We start from the raw sequence: 20,220 nt of genomic DNA, 5'->3' as shown, positions 1-20,220 counted from the left end.
AAAAGTAACCATTATCATAAATTTGTTTTATCCTTACAAAGACATTAAAAGGAATGCTAATGAAAGTGCAATCCAAAAGTTGTTGGTTATGAAGGAACGATAATCTCTTCTCCAACGAAAGTAATCAGGGGGAGATATGGTAGATTATTTTCTAAGTCATTACCAATATTCAGTTTTAAAAAATACATGACTAAAGGAACTGTCTGGAATAACTCTAAAAGTAACCAGGGGGAGACGCCGACATCAGGGGGAGGATCCAAGGATATGATGTCGACATATTTTACTTCGAAATTGAAGCTGTGTTGTACTCATTTTCCCTTCGATCGAGAATAGTTTTTTCCAAAGAGTTTTGTTACTCGACAAGGTTTTTAGCGAGACAACACTAAAAACATCAAGTATGTTGAACGTTGAAGACATAAAGATCGTGTTGATATTACTGAAAATATCTGAATCAAAGAAATGAAATGCGACAGTCCGTTAAGCAACGTAACTTCCAGAATCAACAACAGGTTTTATAAACGTTCAAGTCACCAAAGTAAAGTGTGATAAACTCCTTTTGACTGCATTAGACTAACGAAAATTGTCTGACATCAGCGGGAGCATCTAATGGTGTGTTGAACTATTTTCCTTCACCGAGGCTACTTTTTCCCACAGAGTTTTATTACTCGGCAAGGTTTTTTTTAATTAGACAACAACAAACACCGGGAATTAACTTCCCAAGTAAGGCTATTGTCTTTTCAAGAAGGATTTTCTTCCTAAGAAGTTGTGAAGCAACTAATCAACTTCAACGAAGCAAAGTGATCATCTGCAACAAATCACCTTTACTTGCATCTGTCACGTTGTACTCTTCCCCCTTCGTCAAGGTTTTGTCCCACTGGGTTTCCTTGTCAAGGTTTTAATGAGGCAACATATTCGAGTCCAACTATGTTCTAAGTTTGCTTAATATTGTACTCTTTTTTTCTTTAGTTCAAGTTTTGTACCTCTGAGTTTTCCTGACGAAGTTTTAACGAGGCAATTAACTTAGACTCGTCGGTCTTTGAAGATCGTATTGCATGTGATGAACTACATGTAAAATACGAGATAACATGTGACGTACTACATGTGAAGAGTTGTACCAAGGTTTTATCCCACTGGGTTTTTCCTTGTCAAAGTTTTAATGATGCAATTTATTTCGGCACAAGTCATCAAGGAGAGGACGACATTTGAAGAATTACATTCGAAGCACTATATGTGAAGCACTGCGTATGAAGTTCTATTGGACCGCACAAGGGGAAGTGTTGTAGGGCCTATGACCCATAGATGTGTGTCCCAACTAGGTAGTTAGGGTTTTACCATAGTTGTATATAAAGCATACTCTGCTATGTAATATTTGGCTGATGCTAATCAATAGAAACTCTCTGCCTCTTTGTCTTTCCCTTCATTTCCACCACAAAAATTAGTTAATTTTCATTACCTAAAAATTACTAGTTCATTTTAATTACTACCTCCGTCCCTAATTAGATGACCCAGTTAAAGTTTACTAGTAAATTTAGAAATGATTTATCTCTCAAACTATACAACGGATTTTCGTAAATTTTGTATCATCGGAAAGCATTTTAAAACACCTATCTAATGAATATAAGTAGGGATTTTTAACAAACTGCCACACTTGCAAATCCCGATTCAAGAAAATGCCACCGTTTTTTCTAGAGTTTATTAAATGCCATAACCGTTAGTTTTTCCGTCAGGACCCACACACTCGGTCTTTTTCGCTGACTCGGTCAAAAGAATCTGTCGCGATTTACATATTTACCCTTGAAAACCCTATTATACTAGAATTGGTGAATGTTGTTATTTGTTGATCTCGGTGATGGATGAGAAGAAACAGTAAAGAAACAGGTTTGTGATGTTCTTGAGAGAAGACAATGGAGAATTTCAGGGGGAAGTGGAACTTGAGTATGAGTGGGTTCTCGAAATCAGATGGGTTCAGAGATGAAAAACAAGGGTTTGAAGAGCTTGTAAAGAATAGAACATGGGTTTGTGTTGGAATCGTTGTTAGAGAGAAAGAATGATGATGGTTGCTGATGGAATTTACATAAGAATAGGGTTTGATTGGGTTTTGCTGTGAAGTTGCCGTCGCACCGAGGAGAAGAAGAGGAATTGGAGATGAGGTTCATGAACTGCAGGAGATCGAGCTCAAGGTATTGCTGTTTTATTAAGGGAAATGGATCTGAGAAATTGCAGTTATGAAGCTACATGAATGGGTGTTGCAGAGTGTGTATACAATAGATGAATGTTAGGACAGAGATTTAAAGCTACAGTTTACGGAGAAACTGAATTGGTTGCTGCTCAAATGGTCAAGAACAAATTGAAAGGGGTTCTGAGTTCTGGTACGAATTAGGAGATGGGTTTGCTCGAATTGCAATCTGATGCCAACAAAGATGGTGGAGCAGATCGAAGAGATGATTCTGGTGGCCTTGAATTGTTAAGAACTGTTTGAGTTGTGTTGGCTGAGTTGAATCTGTAATTGATTGAATTAGTGCAAAATCTGTAATTGATTTAATCATCTTACGACTCATTGATCAATGGAGGAGATGAACAAATATTAAGAGTCGTCTTTGATGGATTAGGGTCGACGGGTTTGTGCTAAATTGAAAGTTTGGATAAATTAAGCACCAAGAGAACATGGAATGGTGCTACTGCTTCCGTTGTTTTTGATGATGAATAATGCAAGACTAAGCTATTATTGTGTGTCTGAGAAGGTTTATGAGTATGGGTGTGTATGGAATTCGAAGTTGCAGGTCCAAAGAGAAATCATACTACAAGGAAATGTGCTAGCTTCCAATTACAAGTTTCGCACATAACATGTTTGACGAAAGGCCTAAGAAAACGAATTACCCACTGGATTATCAATGGCAGTAATTATGACGTTAATTCAGGAATTCTTTGCAAGATTTGTGGCTCCAATTAAGTTATTCTTCTTACCATGTATTTGTATATATTACTTAGAATAGTTAGCTAAATAGTCAATGGCATTAGCTGTATATTTTGTTGCCTAATTTAGGCTGTACATTATTCTCATTTAAAGACGATGATATCAATAGAGAAGGCATTCAGCCATTTCGCGTACATGATTGTTATGGATTTGCTGCTGTGGTTGTAGATGACAGTGATGGTTTTATGATCTCAATGGAATGTAGCCACCGGTGGTGATGGTTTTTGAATTCTCGGCTTTTGTTTCGAGGGCACAAATGTCATTTACTAAGTTGGATAACTGCCACCTATGCACTAATGGATGTTAACTGTTCTTTTGAAAAAAATGGGATGGAAAAGGTCGAATGTATGGCATTTAATAAACTCTGAAAAAACGGTGGCATTTTCTTAAACTGTAAATTGGAAGTGTGGCACTTTATAAAAATCCCTATATAAATAATACCAATCTATCACTCCACTTATTTATGGTATAGGTCATCTAATTAGGGAATATGAATTATTTGTATAAAAAATACACCCTTAAAAGGTATTTTTACAAACAAAAGAAAAAGGAGTGAACACCGACCGTATATACGAAAACCATACGTTTTCACACTGAACTAACAAAAATAAAGTTACAGTGCGTCTCTCTAGGGTTTAACAAGGTTTTATGGGTAGACAAAAAATAATAGAAGAAAGGCAGTCTCCCATTTGAGACGAGCAGCCAAACCCCTTTGGATTGTGGACGAAACCTTCAAATACGAATTGGCTTTCTCCGTCCGCCTCTGAATTTCTCGTTTTCTGAAACCCTAGAATTTAAACTGTCTGTTTCTTGATCAGTATTTATTTACCTATATATCGATTCGACATATTCGTTGAAATCACAATCTTCAGAAGAAGTAGCCTAGATGACTACTACAGAGGTGAGTTCGAAGTGTTTTATTTCTGCCGTTTGGTCAAAATTCATTTTCTTTTTCTTTTCTTAGTTTCAGAATGGTAATTATGTTGTTTACAGTTGATATCATTTGTTAGTTTTTTTTCTTCTAGGGTTTGAGTATGTGTTTTGTTTTGATGCAGGGTGCTACGGAGGCAGTAGAGTTTGTTAGTTTCAGCTTTTTAACAGATGAAGAGGTTAGAAAAATGAGTAGGAAGAAGGTTACATGCCCCATTCTTTATAATAACCTGGACGTAGCTTATCCCAATGGCTTGTATGATCCTGCAATGGGACCCTTAGAGGATAAAGGACTGTATGTTCTCTCTCTTTCTCAAACTGATTCAAACTGTTTCTTGTTTCATGTGGCACTTTCAAGGTTGTTTACTTTCAGTTAATGTCATATACAGGGCCTAATTTCAGTTAGTTACATAATCTCTTAAAAATGTGCAATGATGGTTTGGGTATTACAAGAGAAGTGGGTACTGTTCACAATCAGTTTTCATTAGCAAAGACAAACAATCTCGAAATGAGACATTTAGTTGGAAATGAAATGCGTGGGTTTCGGATTGTGAAAATGACTTCGTTGCTCTGTACTGTGTAGTAAGCATAACTTGTGCATTTCCCAAGGATATGGGAAGGTTGAACACCAAAATTGATCGAGCCACATCTGGAAGTTCCTTCCTAATCCTACATAATCACCAATTTTTTTATTTCATTTTGTGACTTGAAATGGGATACAACCAATTCGTATGTTTGCTTTACATATCATCTGATTCATATCTCAAAATGTAATGAATTTGTTCTATGTTGATTAATCGGTGATTGATGCAGTTACTTATTTGCTTCTTTATAGTTGTGGATCATGTGGCCAGACTTATTTTGAGTGCTCCGGTCATTGTGGCCATATTGACCTTGCGGTACCAGTCTACAATCCCCTGTTAGTCAGGACTCTCTTCCAACTGCTCGAAAGGACTTGCTTCTTTTGCAAACATTTTAGGATAGAAAAGGAAAAGGTACTTTGCTGTATATGCTAGAGGTTGCTAGATGATTTTTTTTTATTTTATTTATTTATTTATTGAGAAAGCAGAAACAACAATGAAGTTGGTCTGAGATGCTAAACTTCCTGGGCTATATCTTTTTCATTATCCTAGACACTATGATAATCTTTTCATTTCCCTGTTTTAGGTTCAAAAGTGTGTTGCCCAACTTGAACTTATTAAGAAGGGTGATATTACCGGGGCCAAAAACTTAGATATGGCTGAGTGTTCTGCATGGGAGGAAAGTGATTCTGACCAGACAGCATGCACCACCAAGCCATCCGAGGTGAGTTATAACAACAGTCAGAGTTCCGAGCAGCACCACTGGACGTCACTTCAATATTCTGAGGCTATGTCCGTACTGGACGGTTTGTTGGGGTCTAAGCCAAGTGCATGCCGTAGGTGTTCTGCAAAAAATCCCAGAATCAGTTGTCCAACTTTTGGTTGGTTCTACATGGTATGTTTTCCAGTAGTGCTCCATTGTATTGGATTATTAGAAACCTGCATGACTAAGAACTATTATATTCATTTTATATTTTGTGCAAATCAATGAATTGCCTTGCCTGCCGTGAAAGCTGTAATAGGTCCGGCATTAAGAACCTCAAGGTAATGCCTCCAAAAGGGAAATAATAATCGGTCTGTCTTAATCCTGTAATGGTTATTATGTTTCGGAAATAATATTATGATGCAACTATGCAAATGTAGGTAGCCTGTTATAATCTTCTCGCTAGTGCGTAGATTGTTGAGGTATCGGTTTTCTAGTAATTCACCTGATCACCGCTTTGTTTTTTTGTTGATTTTCTCTGTAGAACATGTCAAAAGCTTCTACTCGAGCAAATGTTATACAAGGAGTTGAGCTGAACGAATCATTCGATGATGGAGCTGAACAAGATGTGATTGGAGAGGTAAGGCATTCTGGTGTTTCAGATTCCGAGGACGTGGAATCAGCTGGATCTGTCTATAATAGAACACTGAGTCCTGGTAAAAAATCAAGAAACAAAGGAGTGTCTGGACCTCCTTCCGAATACCTTAAGCAAAGCAATTTCTTTTCGGGTGTCCTCTTACCATCAGAGGTAATTTTTTTTCCTTGCTACTAGTAGGCATCTGCTGTAACTTGGTTTGTTGTTCTGAATCAACATGGCATTTCTTGTTTATATTTCATTAAGACATTATGTGCAACAACAGGCGAAAGATCATATGAAGCTCGTGTGGGAAAATGAGAATCAAATCTGTTCCCTCATTTGTGACATTCAGCAACAAGGAATGACTCAGAAGAGAAGTAGTTACTCTATGTTCTTCATCGAAGCCCTTTTAGTAGCTCCAGTCAAGTTCCGACCCCCCTCTAAGGGTGCTATGGTGAGTATTATATTTTATTTTTATGCTGCATGCGTAGGACATCTTATTTTTGCTTTTCCTTTTCCTTCCCCACATTCGTCTTTTCACACCGACTGATGCGAACTATATCCTTACCTTTAAACATAATATATTGCTTGAGCGAACTTTGAGCATAGAATCCTTCTGTCAGAGCCTCAGATATGTCTTTAGGGTTGTTATTCCGGATTAGCTATTGATTGACAGGACTGATGGCATCTATATGCTGTTTGGATCAGATTAGTGTTTAACTTGGTGTCCTATTATTTACAATATTATTGTGAGGTTTTGGTGTGAATAGCTAGAGCAAAATCATTTAGTATAAATTCTCAAATGTTGGCCAAGCAAGTCGCATGCTGTTCTCAAAACGTCCCACAAACCCCTTTTGAGCATAGAATCCTTCTGTCAGGGCCTCAGACATGTCTATTGATTAGCTATTGATTGACACGACTGATGGCATCTGTATGCTGTTTTGATGCGGCCAACTAGTTGATTATCAGTGCAGCTAACAGATTAGTGTTAACTTGGTTTCCTATTTTGTACAATATGATTGTGAGGTTTTGGTGTGAATAGCTAGAGCGAAATCATTCAGTATAAATTCTCAAATGTTGGCCGAGCAACTTTCTCGTGTATTTTTCAGTGGAGGTCATATCCTTTATCTTGTAATTTCAACAATTGTATAAATGAAAATCAGTCAGTTTGGAACCATAGTCTAGGCTCTGTAGGTCATGTCCTGTCACAGTATTCTATTGCAAGTATGCTTTATCATTTTTGTCATCTTTATTTTGTATCGAATAAACAATAAATATCATAAAGTCATGAATTCTAATTAGCTTTTTTTAGATTTCAACAGTTCTTTGTTAGCACATAAGAATGGTAACCACACCACTCACTTATTCTTTTAATTTTTCTTGGATTAATGTGATATATGACTTGCAAATTGCAACTACTTTGACATGTATAGCTTTTCAATCTTCAGATACTTATGTTTTCATTCTTCATTCATGAGAAATTTGTTTACGAGTATCAGTGTAATCCTATTTTAGGTGTCCGATCATCCCCAAACTGTGTTGTTGGGTAAAGTGTTAGAGTCCAACATCAAATTAGCCAATGCACACATGAATAGCTCAGAAGACACTCGATTTGTTACTCAATGGAGGGAACTTCAAAAAAATGTAAATGTCTTATATGATAGCAAGGCTGTCAAAGGTAAAGTTGTTACTCTTTGCTCCCTTACTTGGTTTCTTTCCCATTATGCACCTGAGAAGTATGGCATTATTTATTTCACCATATATGATGCCTACTTAGTGAAAGGCAGCTGTAGAACATAAGGGCAGTGCTGTCATATCTGAATTCAGTGATTCGATGTTTTAGGTCATTTAGAATTGAAATCCAAGGCATTTGTGTTTTGTTGTTATAAAATTTTCACCCATGTGAAACAGTGGACTCACATAACATAGCTGAATAATTGTAAAAACACTTGTTTAGTTAAGTTTCTGTAAATACCTTTTGTATGTCCTGCATCCATGTCAGCAGAAGTCATAGGGAAGGTTCTCATCTATTGTCATACTTTAAAGAGCCACCTCAATGTCCAAGGTTTATTAATGTTAGTGTCTTTGTTCTTGGCTTGGTCTTTCTTGTTAAATATACGTTACTGTTATTATTAAAAAGTTTGTTCTAGGGAGGTTGTATGGTGGGCTTAATGCCTCTGAATTTGGTTTCTGGCAATTGGCATATTTTTGTGGGAGCCCACGTGTCTTGCTAAGATCCACGGGAGATCGATTCAAGGTTGTTTGCAGTCTAAATGAAAACCTTACACTGTTTAACTTATACAAAAATGTGGTTTTTTCTTCCTCCTAGTGTCCATTTGTTTCCGTGGTCTATTCAATTTTCAATTTCTTTTACCCTTGTCAATCGTTCATCTCTTCATCTGATATGTAACGGTTGTTTGAGACCCAATCATCCAAACTAATACCTCCCAGTGTTTTGACTGTCAGATATGTTCCAATGTTAATTTGTTTTCTTTGATCTATTCAATTTCAATTTTCTTTCACCCTTTCAATGGCTTATCTCTTTAACAGATCACAGACAATGTGCATCTCCATACTTCTGCATTTTCCCCCCCTTCTCTTTTCTCTTTAATGTAGTCTCTTCCGATAGACGTAATTTCCCTCATAACCCTCCTATTGTGATAGTTAACCTCTCCTCTTTTCTTCTGTGTCTGTATATGTATTTTCAGTGATATTTGTACATCACAGTTCAAGCATTGTAAATTAATCTCCTTATTTGCTACAAATTTTTTCATTATTCAGGAGGTGCCAAGGATAGTGCGGCTAATGGAGGAATATGTCAGCTGCTGGAGAAGAAGGAGGGTCTTTTTCGGCAAAAAATGATGGGAAAAAGGGTCAATCATGCATGTCGGTCTGTCATTTCTCCAGATCCCTATTTAGCAGTCAATGAAATTGGAATTCCTCCTTGCTTTGCACTGAATTTGACGTATCCAGAGGTGGGGATTAACATTTTTCGTCTTTCATCACCATCATGTGTTCCCTCATTCATGATTGAAATTTGGAACGCCCTTTCTAATTCTCAAACAACCTGTTTTGGTACGCCTTTATATTTGGATTTGTTGCTTGAACATGATTCATTTTAGTCCATTTCTTGATTCTACAGAGAGTGACGCCTTGGAATGTTAACAAACTGAAGGAGGCTATCCTCACCGGCGGTGAGGAACATCCCGGAGCTACACACTACGTAGATAAGTATTCAAGTGTTAAATTGCCAAAAGCTAAGCAAAAGCGATTTGCATATGCAAGGAAGTTACCCACTTCGAGAGGAGTCCTTACACAAACTGGCAGGAGTGTTGAGCAAGAACTTGAAGGAAAGGTGGTGTACCGCCATTTACGAGATGGAGATATAGTGCTCGTCAATCGACAGGTACAGCATATCTTGAGAAATTTCAATGAGTTCGTCTCTTGTTAGATGAACATTTCTGTTTTGTATATTGCATTTTTTTTGTATATTGTGTATCTAGGTTTAACCAACAAGTGAGTTACATCTTTCACTGTTGTGGTTGAAGAGTCTGTTGAATTAGTTGGACCAATAACCATCAGGTGTATATTCTCCTATCTATTTAATAGGAATGTGAGAATATTACTGCCCTGTTACATGAGAAACCATTGTATATCAGGTAAATTTTTATCCAAAGAGTGTGAAGAGAACTACTTAGAGAGTGATACCGCAGGTGTTTATTATGGTGAAAAAATGAACTATCTGGAATTATCTGAATTCTTAGTGTTTGAGAAGTGTTTCTAATTGCTTCTTGGCTCACTTTATCTGGACTCATTTATTATTGACAGCCAACACTTCACAAACCAAGTATTATGGCTCATGTTGTCCGTGTTCTGAAAGGGGAGAAAACACTACGTATGCATTACGCAAATTGCAGGTTTAATATCCTTTTTTCCTCTGTTTTATGACTGTTTAAAGATGCATTGCATATGTTTGGGTACTGGGCTTAAAGTTTGCTGTATGTTTTGTAGTGTTTACAATGCTGATTTTGATGGCGATGAAATGAATGTTCATTTCCCTCAAGATGAAATTTCACGTGCAGAAGGTTACCATATTGTGAATGCAAATAACCAATACCTTGTTCCAACAAGCGGTGAACCGAAAAGGGGTTTAATTCAGGTTTGATAGTTGCTTACTGTTAGGTCCTTCAAGGTTCACTCACTCGCATATGCGACCTTCAAGTGTTACTATATATTTGAACCATTAAGCGAGAAACTGATTTTTCAAATTGTTTTGCTTTCAGGACCATATCATAAGTGCTGTACTTCTCACCAAGAAGGACACGTTTTTTACTCGAGATGAGTACAACTACCTTCTTTACAGTTCTGGGGTGTCTGCTGCTGTTCGAAATTCATCTAGTGGTGCATCTCGCAAAAAAATATATATGATAAATTCTGAAGATGAGTTAGAAGGCGCTCCACCTGCTATTTGGAAACCAGAGCCGCTGTGGACAGGGAAACAGGTGCAGACCAAGTTGTTAACACGGGCCTGTACATTCTCTGTCTGGACACTATGTGTTGCCAGTACAGATGATCTTATAAAATGACACATTTTTTTTTGGGTGGTGATTTTAAAAGAAAAATCTGATGTGGTTTCTATTTGCTTTTTTTTGCAGGTCATAAGCTCAATATTACAACATATTACTCGAACCAGAGGACTCGCTCCTTTTACCATTGAAAAGTCTGGGAAGGTACCATCTGAATATTTTGGAGACTCAAGTGGAGAATTCATGCTGCGCATTCACAAAAACGAGTTGGTGCACGGGGTGATTGACAAGAATCAGTTTGAAAAGCATGGCTTGGTTCATACTGTCCAAGAGCTCTATGGTTCGAATGTAGCAGGGATTTTGCTTTCTGTTCTAAGTCGATTGTTTACTCTGTATTTGCAGGTACAATTATTTTGTTTTGTTTCATTGTTGGACTTGATTTTATATTATTTTACCTGGTCAGTTGATGCACATTTCAATATTATGCGTATGACCAGATGCATGGTTTCACTTGTGGAGTGGATGACCTTCTTATAATACCTGATGTGGAAACAAAAAGGACGAGTATACTTGAAAAAAGTGAAGAAATTGGGAAAAAGGTCCATTGTCAGTTTGTTGGTTCTGCCGATGGAGATATAGGTTTGTTTAAATTTAACTACTTTTGCTTTGTGATGTACTTGTGTTTGATGGGAACCATTTTGGCCGTAATGCTAAGGAATGTCTTCGTTGTAGATCCAACGACGTTACAAGCAGAGACCGAAAAAACTATACGAAATAATGCTGAATCTGCAACAACCCGCTTAGATAGGATGATGTCCAGTGCTCTCAACGGGACAACCTCACAGGTGAACAAGGAGTTGTTTCCAAAGGGGTTACAGAAACCCTTCCCAAAGAACTGTCTTTCCCTTATGACTACAACTGGAGCAAAAGGTGGTTTGGTGAGTAGAAATTGAATCTCTTGGACATGGAACTATTATTCTTTGGGTAAAAAGTTTTTACTGCTGGTTTTGGACATAAGCTGGGCAAAGGGTGACAAGAGCACCAGAGTGTGCTGTGGCTACGTTCGATATATAAACTCTTGGTGATTAGCAGTATTTTGGAATACTTAATTTTATCTTATTTCATTTTTAAATTTTACTATATTTTAAAGTTGAAAGTTAGAGCTATTCCCATTGCACCAGCACTAGTTTATAAGCAGTTGGCATCTATGTGAGATTGAGTACTAAATATTCGCTATTGCATTCGTTGCTACATTTACATGTTAAATGCCCTGCACTGCTTTTTTTGACAATCTTAGTCTTACTCATTATAGTTCTTTTTTTTATGCTCGTTCAGTCTAATGATGGAAAGCATAGTTCCATACGGAGGTTGGTTGGTTGGTGTCAGTATCTTCCGTTTTGCTCTGTCAGTGGAGTAAATATGCTGTGAAAACACATTTGCTAATTCTTGAAAGTTCTGCTGTTTCGTTTGTTCACATACAATCTGCAAGGCACTGCAGTGTCATTCTGTAGTGTTATATGTTTACCTTGCTGAGAAAAAAACTGTTTTAAGAAGAATACTATAAATCACAATTATACTTTTTCTTAATCAACTTACACTTGGTCCACTTTTTTCGTGTTTGTGTGAATGACTAATATAATAGATAATGTTCTAATTTGATCTGGTTGCATTATGTGTGGGTCCTTATTCGTCGGCTAACTTCACCGCTACATTGACTTGTTTTATGAACAGGTTAACTTTACACAGATATCCTCTTTGTTAGGCCAACAAGAGCTAGAAGGTAAACGAGTTCCTAGAATGGTTTCTGGTAAGACTTTGCCTTGCTTTCACCCGTGGGATCCTGCATCACGGGCTGGAGGCTTTATCAGTGATCGTTTTCTGACCGGTCTTCGCCCTCAAGAATATTACTTCCATTGCATGGCTGGTCGTGAGGGGTAAATATAAATTCTTTCTACCATAACTGACAATTTCTGTTGTTTTAAGGTGAGGCCTTTACAGAGTATTATAGGTTTTGGACCACCAACTGGCAAGGCAATCTTTGTACTTTAACAAATACAGTGTGATATCAGTTTCATAATGCAGTAATTCAAGTATAAAGATACAAAAAATAAACTCAACAAATACCAGTACCTTAACATTCTAATTGATAACCTTTCGATGAGAAGAAAGTGAAACCTTTTTCTGATGAACATACTGAATTATGGTGCCAGGTTAGTTGATACAGCAGTCAAAACTTCTCGCAGTGGATACCTGCAGAGATGCCTTATAAAGAATCTCGAGTGTCTAAAAGTCGGTTATGATCACACTGTCCGTGACTCTGATGGATCTATTGTCCAGTTCTGTTATGGGGAAGATGGTGTGGATGTCCATAAGACTAGCTTCATTTCTGAATTCAATATACTTGCTGCTGTAAGAAAGTTGCTGTCATCTTTTTGTTTCATTTGATGTTCTCAAATTTAATGCTAGTTTTACACATTCAGATTTTTTGTATTTGTTCTCTGTTCAGAATCAGGAGGTTGTGCTTGATAAGCTTGGTGGTGGCTGCGAAGATGCCCTCGTAATGAAATTCAATAATTATATTAAGCACATGCCAGAGCCCCTTGAAGGGAAAATAAATGAGTTTATATCTAGTTTGTCGAAGAAGCAGAGGGCATCTCTACAGCTCAGGAAAAAGGACTTTTTAAAGTTAATGAAGCTTAAGTACTTTAGAAGTCTTGCTCAGCCAGGAGAACCTGTTGGTGTTCTCGCTGCTCAGTCCGTAGGAGAGCCATCTACTCAGATGACGTCAGACACATTTCTTCTTTCGCCTTTTCTTTATTTTTTATCATCATGTAGGTGCATTTCTAGTAGAGATGGTAAAGTCGTCTGGAGTTGAACCCATGGCCTTAAGTTGAAACTCACCTACCACTCACTTTTAATAATAAACTGTCTTCTATTACCATGATTTTGGTAGTCTCATTCCTTGCCATTAGGTGCTTGTAACATCTACCGATTTAACAGTACTTGTGGGAAGCTGATGATTTTAATTATCATCTTTCAGCCTTCTCTTCAACCTTATCAATTGTCCCACCTTTATGTCAGATCTCACCCTATATTGCAATGCGAGGATCATCTCGGGCATAGCCTAGACACGGCAAGTTGAATTTGCATGAAGAAATAGGCACTGATTGTTTCCCTATTTATTCGATGTTAGTAGTGAAATGAACTCGTTTACAAGAGACAACCTGGGGGGACGAAACCTGATAAGACTATTGGACATCCTCTTTGACCCTGAGTATAATACTTAGAACTATCAGCTATTGAATGGAGTTGGTTTGTTTTGCAGATGATTTACGTTATAGAGGATCACCCTTTTCCTTTATTTCCGTTGGCATGTTTTGAGCGTTATATTGAAATATTGAAGTGTCTTTTTTTATTTTTTTTGCAGTCTCAATACTTTCCATCTTGCCGGTCAAGGTGAAATGAACGTCACTCTGGGTGTCCCTCGGTTGCAAGAAATTCTAATGAGGGCTTCTGAGAAAATCCAGACTCCTGTTATGACCTGCCCCTTGCGGAAGGGGAAGACAAGGTAAGTGAACACTTTATTCAACCATTGCTTGCCTATCAATAGGTTTAGCTTTTGAACTTAGAATCTGTAGTCTGTTGCTTATATCACTTAATCACTATCCGGAGCGACTGTTTATTTCATTTTTGTGTACGGACTTCATTCTAGGATTTCTGCTCATGAATTTATTCAAACCATGCCTTGCCTAACCATCATTAGAGTACGCAAGGATTTGAAATTCACAGGTGTCAGCTTGTATCCTGTTTATTGGAAGAAATTTGGAGCAATCATTCATTCTGTTGTTAAATACCCTTTAACATGACCAAAATTATCGATTGAATCTCAACTTAGTGCCTGGATTGCATGCTCTTACATTTATGGAATATAACCTTTTGCAGAGATGATGCTGATCGCCTGGCTGCAAAGTTAAAGAAGGTGACAGTAGCTGACATAATTGAGAAAATTGAGGTCAACGTTGTGCCCTTTTCTGTTTATAAACAGCAGGTCACAACTGTTTTTAAGCTGAAGATCAAGGTCTTTGGACCTGAACATTTCCCACCCTATATGGATATTACACTTGAAGACTGTATGCAGACCTTAGATGTTTTATTTGTGAGGGAGTTGGAAGACTCTATAGAAAATCATTTGATCATGGTATTCAAAGTCAGTGGCATTACAAATATGGGTCGGGAATCTGAAGTTGTGAATGAGGAAGAGAAAGAGAAAGAGGAAGATAAGGATGATTCTAGTAAGCAATCACATAATACAGGGGAAGAAACTGATGACGACGATGAAGGGGATGCCAATGATATCGAAGCAGAAGATCTTGGTGTTGATGCACAGAAAAGAAAAGAACAAGCTACAGATGAGATGGATTATGGCGAAGATGGGATGGAAACGGAGACTTCACTTGTTGAGAATGTAGATGCTGAAGGCTCGGAAAGTGAAAGTGAAAGTGATGATGTTGGGAATAAAGAAAATGACCAAGGTACGGATGGCGAACCTCAGATACTTGATGCTGAGGAAGAACCAAAATCTGTACCAGCATCAAAGTCATCAGACAAGAGGGAACCAGGATCTGCAGCCAAACCGAAAAAGGTGGCCAAAGCAAGGCGGACGAAAAAGGAATCCGATAGAGTATTCTTTGTAGAAGCTAAGGGGTTGGATTTTGAAGTCCATTTGAGATTTACCGATGAACCTCATATTATACTATCTAAGGTATTATTCATATCTACTAATATTTTCTTGTGACTGGCCTTGCACGTTTGTTTCCTGGTCTTATCACTTTCACGTAATTATGTACTTGCGCTGTACAGCAGTTTGAAAGTTCGCAATTGTCCTTTTTATTAATGATTTCTGTGTCCTCCTTTTATCTGGAAATTTATTCTGATCAGAATTCACATCGACATAATCTAAAAGTTTGATTTCTTTCATAGATATGACGAGATCAATGCTAAACACTTGTTTTAAATATTGCTACAGGTTGTCGAAAAGGCAGCAAAGAACGTCTACATAAAAAGATCAGGAAACATAGAGCGATGCTCTGTTATCGACCACAACAGAGATGCTAAACTCGCAGCACTACAGACAGCCGGAGTAGATTTCGGTGCTTTCTGGGACATGATAGATGATCTTGACATCAATCATATTGTCTCAAATGATATGCACACAGTTCTTCGAACATACGGAGTGGAAGCCGCTAGAGCTACAATTATAAATGAAGTGAAAGGTGTTTTTGACGCATATGGGATTAAAGTCAACATCCGACACCTAACTCTGATTGCCGATTACATGACCCAGACAGGTGCAATACGTCCTTTCAGTAGGTATGGAATTGCCAGCTCTACCTCACCTTTTAGTAAAATGTCCTTTGAGACGGCAGCAAAATTCATTGTTGATGCTGCATATCACGGCGAGGTTGACGATTTAGAGTCGCCATCAGCAAGGATTTGCCTTGGTTTGCCTGTAAAAGTAGGAACAGGCAGTTTTGATTTGTTACAACAGGTATTTTGATTTTGTATGTATAAACGGATCCTACAAATCCCTGCAATTTTGTTTCGTTGCTGTTGTTATCAGCATATCTAACTTTTGTTCCGAGTTTTCGGAACTGGTAAGGTGGGGGACATATAAATTCTGATGCAAAATGTTGTTCTTCATTTATCAAGGCATATGTTTGGCTGTTGTTTGAGATTTTGGGTTTCTTTTTCTTAAAACACTCAACTTTGTGACCAGTGGAAGCAAATGATGTACCAAAAGATAGTGTTGACTTTCACTTTGTTTGTTTTCTTCTGGTTCACCAACCTCGTCTGAATCTGACTAAAATCACCTGATTTATTTGAATCTGACTCAATATGTTTGTTTTTTGAGTCACATCTGACTCATTTTACTCAAAAATATGAATCGGTGATGTTCCTATGAGTCAGGATTATTTTATGTAGAAATTGACGTCTAGTCCCAAAGTTAGTGGGCTTTAGACGCTCTAGTCCTGTCGCCCCAAGCCTAGTATTGGTTAGTCCAAAATTCCCCCCCCCCCCGAGACAGTTTAGTCCAGAATTTGGACGAGTTAGTCCTTTTCTCCACCGATCTGATTTTTTTTGGTACCCAAAATGTCCTTAAACCATAAGGGAAAATTAGGCTCAGGCCCCACCCATGGATAACCCATAATATGAGGCCCTTAATTAAAAGAAGTTTAAACCTAGGCCCCGAATTATTAAAAGACCTTGATATACCCTTATGAATATTGTCAAGCCCATAATTAAATAAAGTTTAAATCTAGGCCCAAAATTATTAAATCTAGGCCCCGAATTATTAAAGTACAGTGTGAATGTGTAAACATAAGTTACACATGCATATGGCATGTGTATCCAGAAGTTACACATCCTTATGGCATGTGTAATGCAAAGTTACACTTGCATATATATGCAAAAAATAGACATCAAAAAAAGAACATAAAAAAAAAATACATGTATTACTTTAATATTCATTTACAACAATTTTTTTAGCATGTGTAACTAGAATTTACACACGCATTTGTCTAGCGTAATCGAGAGTTACATATGCATCTATCTAGTGTAATTGAGAGTTACACATGCATCTATGTAGTGTAATTGAGGGTAATATTAATAATCAACACCTGCAGATTGACACACCAATCCAAAACATCAATTGATCTTCATATTCTTCTCTGTCATCTCAAGTCTTACGCAATCATACCTCCTAACTCATCTGCTCAGAGAGGGTAGCCTGTAAAGAGATGAATAAATCAATATTTATGCATGGAAAGACTGATTGGTATTCCAGTATCAGACCAGAACATAAAAAAATATGAATGCATGACATAAGATATACAAATCTTAAGTTTTACACATATAATTACCACATGTAACTAGCAGTTACACATTCAATTGGCATGTGTAACTCGCAGTTACACATCCAATTGGCATGTGTAACTAGCAGTTACACGATTTCAGAATTTTGACATTTTTGCAGCCTAGTTAGATCGAACTAGCTAACAAGAGAAATCACAAAACATAAGAATGTTCATAACATGAACCTAACCCTAACTTTATTGAACCTGTGTTTACCATGTCAGTCGCCGTGTCGATGCACAAACATGTATACCCTTCTATATAGTAAAATATTTGACCATAATTGTTATACCAGTGCTCATTCTGTATAGTAAGTAAAATCCAAGCTTTGATTCAACAATCAAAGAATCATGGCAACATCATTATATGAAAGAAGGAAAAGCATGAGCAGAAGAAAGATAACTATACAAGTAAAATCCCATATTTTCACCAATCAAAAATTGATTATCTGTATAAAAAAGGTCTGCGATCATGAAATATAACAAGCAGTGAAGAACTAATAAAAAGAATTAAGGTTCAATAACTTAACAGATCAAGTAAGATCCACCACCATCACTATTGTAAGAGGGGAATGAAGTAGCTGAACTAGAAATACAAGCTGAAATAATCATTCAAGAACAAAAAGTAAATTCAGATTTTGGTCAACAAGCAAAAGTTAACAAATTTGAAATCAAGATAACGAAATCAAGATAAAACTGCTCTAAAAAACTACATCAAAATCAGTATGTGTAAGTAAAAGTTACACATCTAATTAGCATGTGTAACTACAAATTACACATCTGTTTAGCTTGTGTAACTAGAAGTTACACATCTGATTAGCATGTGTAACTAAAAATTACACATCTATTTAACTTGTGTAACTAGAATTTACACATGTAGAAGTTACATACCGACCCCATGATCACAGACCAACGTATTATGTTGTTTGTGCAGTTGTTCCATCAAACTTACCAATCGGTGTCTTCATATCACTTTCTTCTTTATTTCAGACCTCTCTCCTAAATCTTTCAATGAAACAAAAAGTTCACGCCTAGAATATATGACAGAAAACTTTAACCATTAGTGTTGCACCCCTCACAACGCATCAAATGATGCAAAACTCAAGTACCAACCTATAAGTTAAAAGTTAAATTTTCAGATAATACACAAGCTTTAGAAAATATAGAACATAGAGAACTGTAAAAATTAAACCACTCCCTTGCGCACCAAGTGGCCATAACACCAGTGTGAATCCTTGGAAGATCCATGAAGATTTGTGCCATTCCGAATCTCCACTTCCATCAGTTATGTAAATCCATCTTAGGTATATTGCGTTACTACTTAAGCCCAATAAATCCAAATTCACAAACCAGGACACAAAATATACACACTTGAAACGTAAAACAAAAATATACTTAGCAGGTACACATGCAATGGCTTGTGTAAACGGTAGTTACACATCCATATGGCTTGTGTAAACTGTAGTTACACATCCATATGGCTTATGTAATAAGAAGTTACATATCCACTTGGCTAGTGTAATATGCAGTTACACATCCATATACTTAGCAGTACTCAAATTCATGACTTTAGAGATACATAATTATTAACGTTATTGTTTCCTATTGACAGGTAAATTTTGAAAGAATTACCCAAACTACTTGTTAAGGTTGTGTGCAACAGCAATTGCAGCCTTGACTCATCTATATCTCTTGCTGAAGTCAATCCTTGACACGTTATAGAAATACAACTGGAACTTGTCTTCTGGCAGATTCGCTGCGACCACGCAGTAGGCTACAAAATTCAGAAAACATAAGAAACCAACAAGATTAAAGAGATGTATCAATCAAAAAAGCTTAAGAAGATAATGAATTATATGAGTTCATTAAACTTCAATATCAATTCACAGATGTTTTACGAGAGCTTCTGGTTCTATGAGTGAGTTCAGGTTGCAGAGATCTCAGGATTCATAGTTACACATGCATCCTACTTATGTAATTAGGAGTTACACAAGCATATAACATGTGTAAGTAGAAGTTACACATGCATCCTACTTGTGTAATTAGGAGTTACACAAGCATATAACATGTGTAACTTTTAGGTACACATGCATCCTACTTGTGTAATGTGAATAAAGAATTGAAGTTATCTAATTGAATACCAATACCAGTAAAACATTCATCTGGCTCATATCAAGCTTAATTATTATATATATATATATATACATAATTATTTATGATAAATGTTTCAGAATTAAAATACATAATAAGAATGAATGTCATTAACAGAACTATGAGAAAGTAAGTTCTATATTAAATCAAGTCAGCATCAGATAATTAATATTAGAGAACCTGAACTGATAATACCTTGATTCTATCATATTCTCTGACAGCAACCATCTTCCAAGATACTCATGTAGGGTGTCCTGTATTAAAATGCGAAATCAGGAACTAAAAAGAGTTTATATAGATAACAAAATAAAGAAACTAGAGTCTAGAGGGTGATTAAATGTTCAAGTCCATCAAAAAATTGATAAATTTGCCACAAATAGTCACAATGAAAAGGTTAACAGGTTCTGATTTCAAATTTGAAGGCATGTGCTTACGTTCTTGGAAAACTAGGCTGACTTAAAATAAGATGCTACTCATTATACATCCCTTCTTCTCAATTATAGGTACACATTCAGTTCTGAGTAATTGCAAATCAACTAGATAGAACATTCCAAACTTCGTTTCGTTAAAAAATATTGTACCAGATGTTTGTCATTGTGAATTCAATTCTCGATAATACCTGATTGCTTTCACAGCGGCTGTTGCAACACATTTCATATTCACCGCTCGTGTTCTCTGACAATTATACATTGCCCCCTCCTTCTCAAATTTCATCAATTTGATGAATGCTAGACCCAATTCACTCATTGTTTCTCCTATATCTTGTTGAGCTTTCACAAGTCCTTCAGCCTGCACCACCAAAGAATG

At 36.9% G+C, this 20,220-nt stretch overlaps 1 protein-coding gene across 1 annotated transcript; it reads left to right on the top strand.

Annotated features, from left to right (window-relative positions):
• Positions 1 to 3,600: 3,600 nt before the first annotated feature.
• Positions 3,601 to 16,085, top strand: LOC113308046 (DNA-directed RNA polymerase I subunit 1-like). Its single transcript, XM_026556516.1, has 21 exons — positions 3,601 to 3,875; positions 4,030 to 4,199; positions 4,740 to 4,899; positions 5,072 to 5,380; positions 5,733 to 5,996; positions 6,109 to 6,279; positions 7,341 to 7,503; positions 8,607 to 8,800; positions 8,968 to 9,231; positions 9,654 to 9,742; positions 9,837 to 9,984; positions 10,109 to 10,327; positions 10,481 to 10,753; positions 10,849 to 10,990; positions 11,084 to 11,289; positions 12,083 to 12,285; positions 12,562 to 12,760; positions 12,858 to 13,135; positions 13,779 to 13,919; positions 14,294 to 15,113; positions 15,378 to 16,085. The coding sequence occupies exons 1-21, from the start codon at positions 3,861 to 3,863 to the stop codon at positions 15,906 to 15,908; spliced, it is 4,959 nt and encodes a 1,652-aa protein (XP_026412301.1). The 5' UTR covers positions 3,601 to 3,860; the 3' UTR covers positions 15,909 to 16,085.
• The last annotated feature ends 4,135 nt before the right edge of the window (positions 16,086 to 20,220 follow it).

This window comes from Papaver somniferum, chromosome 9, assembly GCF_003573695.1.
Source record: "Papaver somniferum cultivar HN1 chromosome 9, ASM357369v1, whole genome shotgun sequence".
In the NCBI taxonomy this organism is placed as follows: domain Eukaryota; kingdom Viridiplantae; phylum Streptophyta; class Magnoliopsida; order Ranunculales; family Papaveraceae; genus Papaver; species Papaver somniferum.
The sequence above is the reverse complement of the archived record's forward strand: the minus strand, read 5'-3'. Positions and strand labels throughout refer to the sequence as shown.

Excerpts from the sequence above, each read along its gene's own strand:
- LOC113308046 (XM_026556516.1), top strand. Across the intron at positions 10,328-10,480 it reads CGCTGTGGACAGGGAAACAG|GTCATAAGCTCAATATTACA; the intron begins GTGCAGACCAAG and ends TTTTTTTTGCAG. Across the intron at positions 11,290-12,082 it reads CTGGAGCAAAAGGTGGTTTG|GTTAACTTTACACAGATATC; the intron begins GTGAGTAGAAAT and ends TTTTATGAACAG.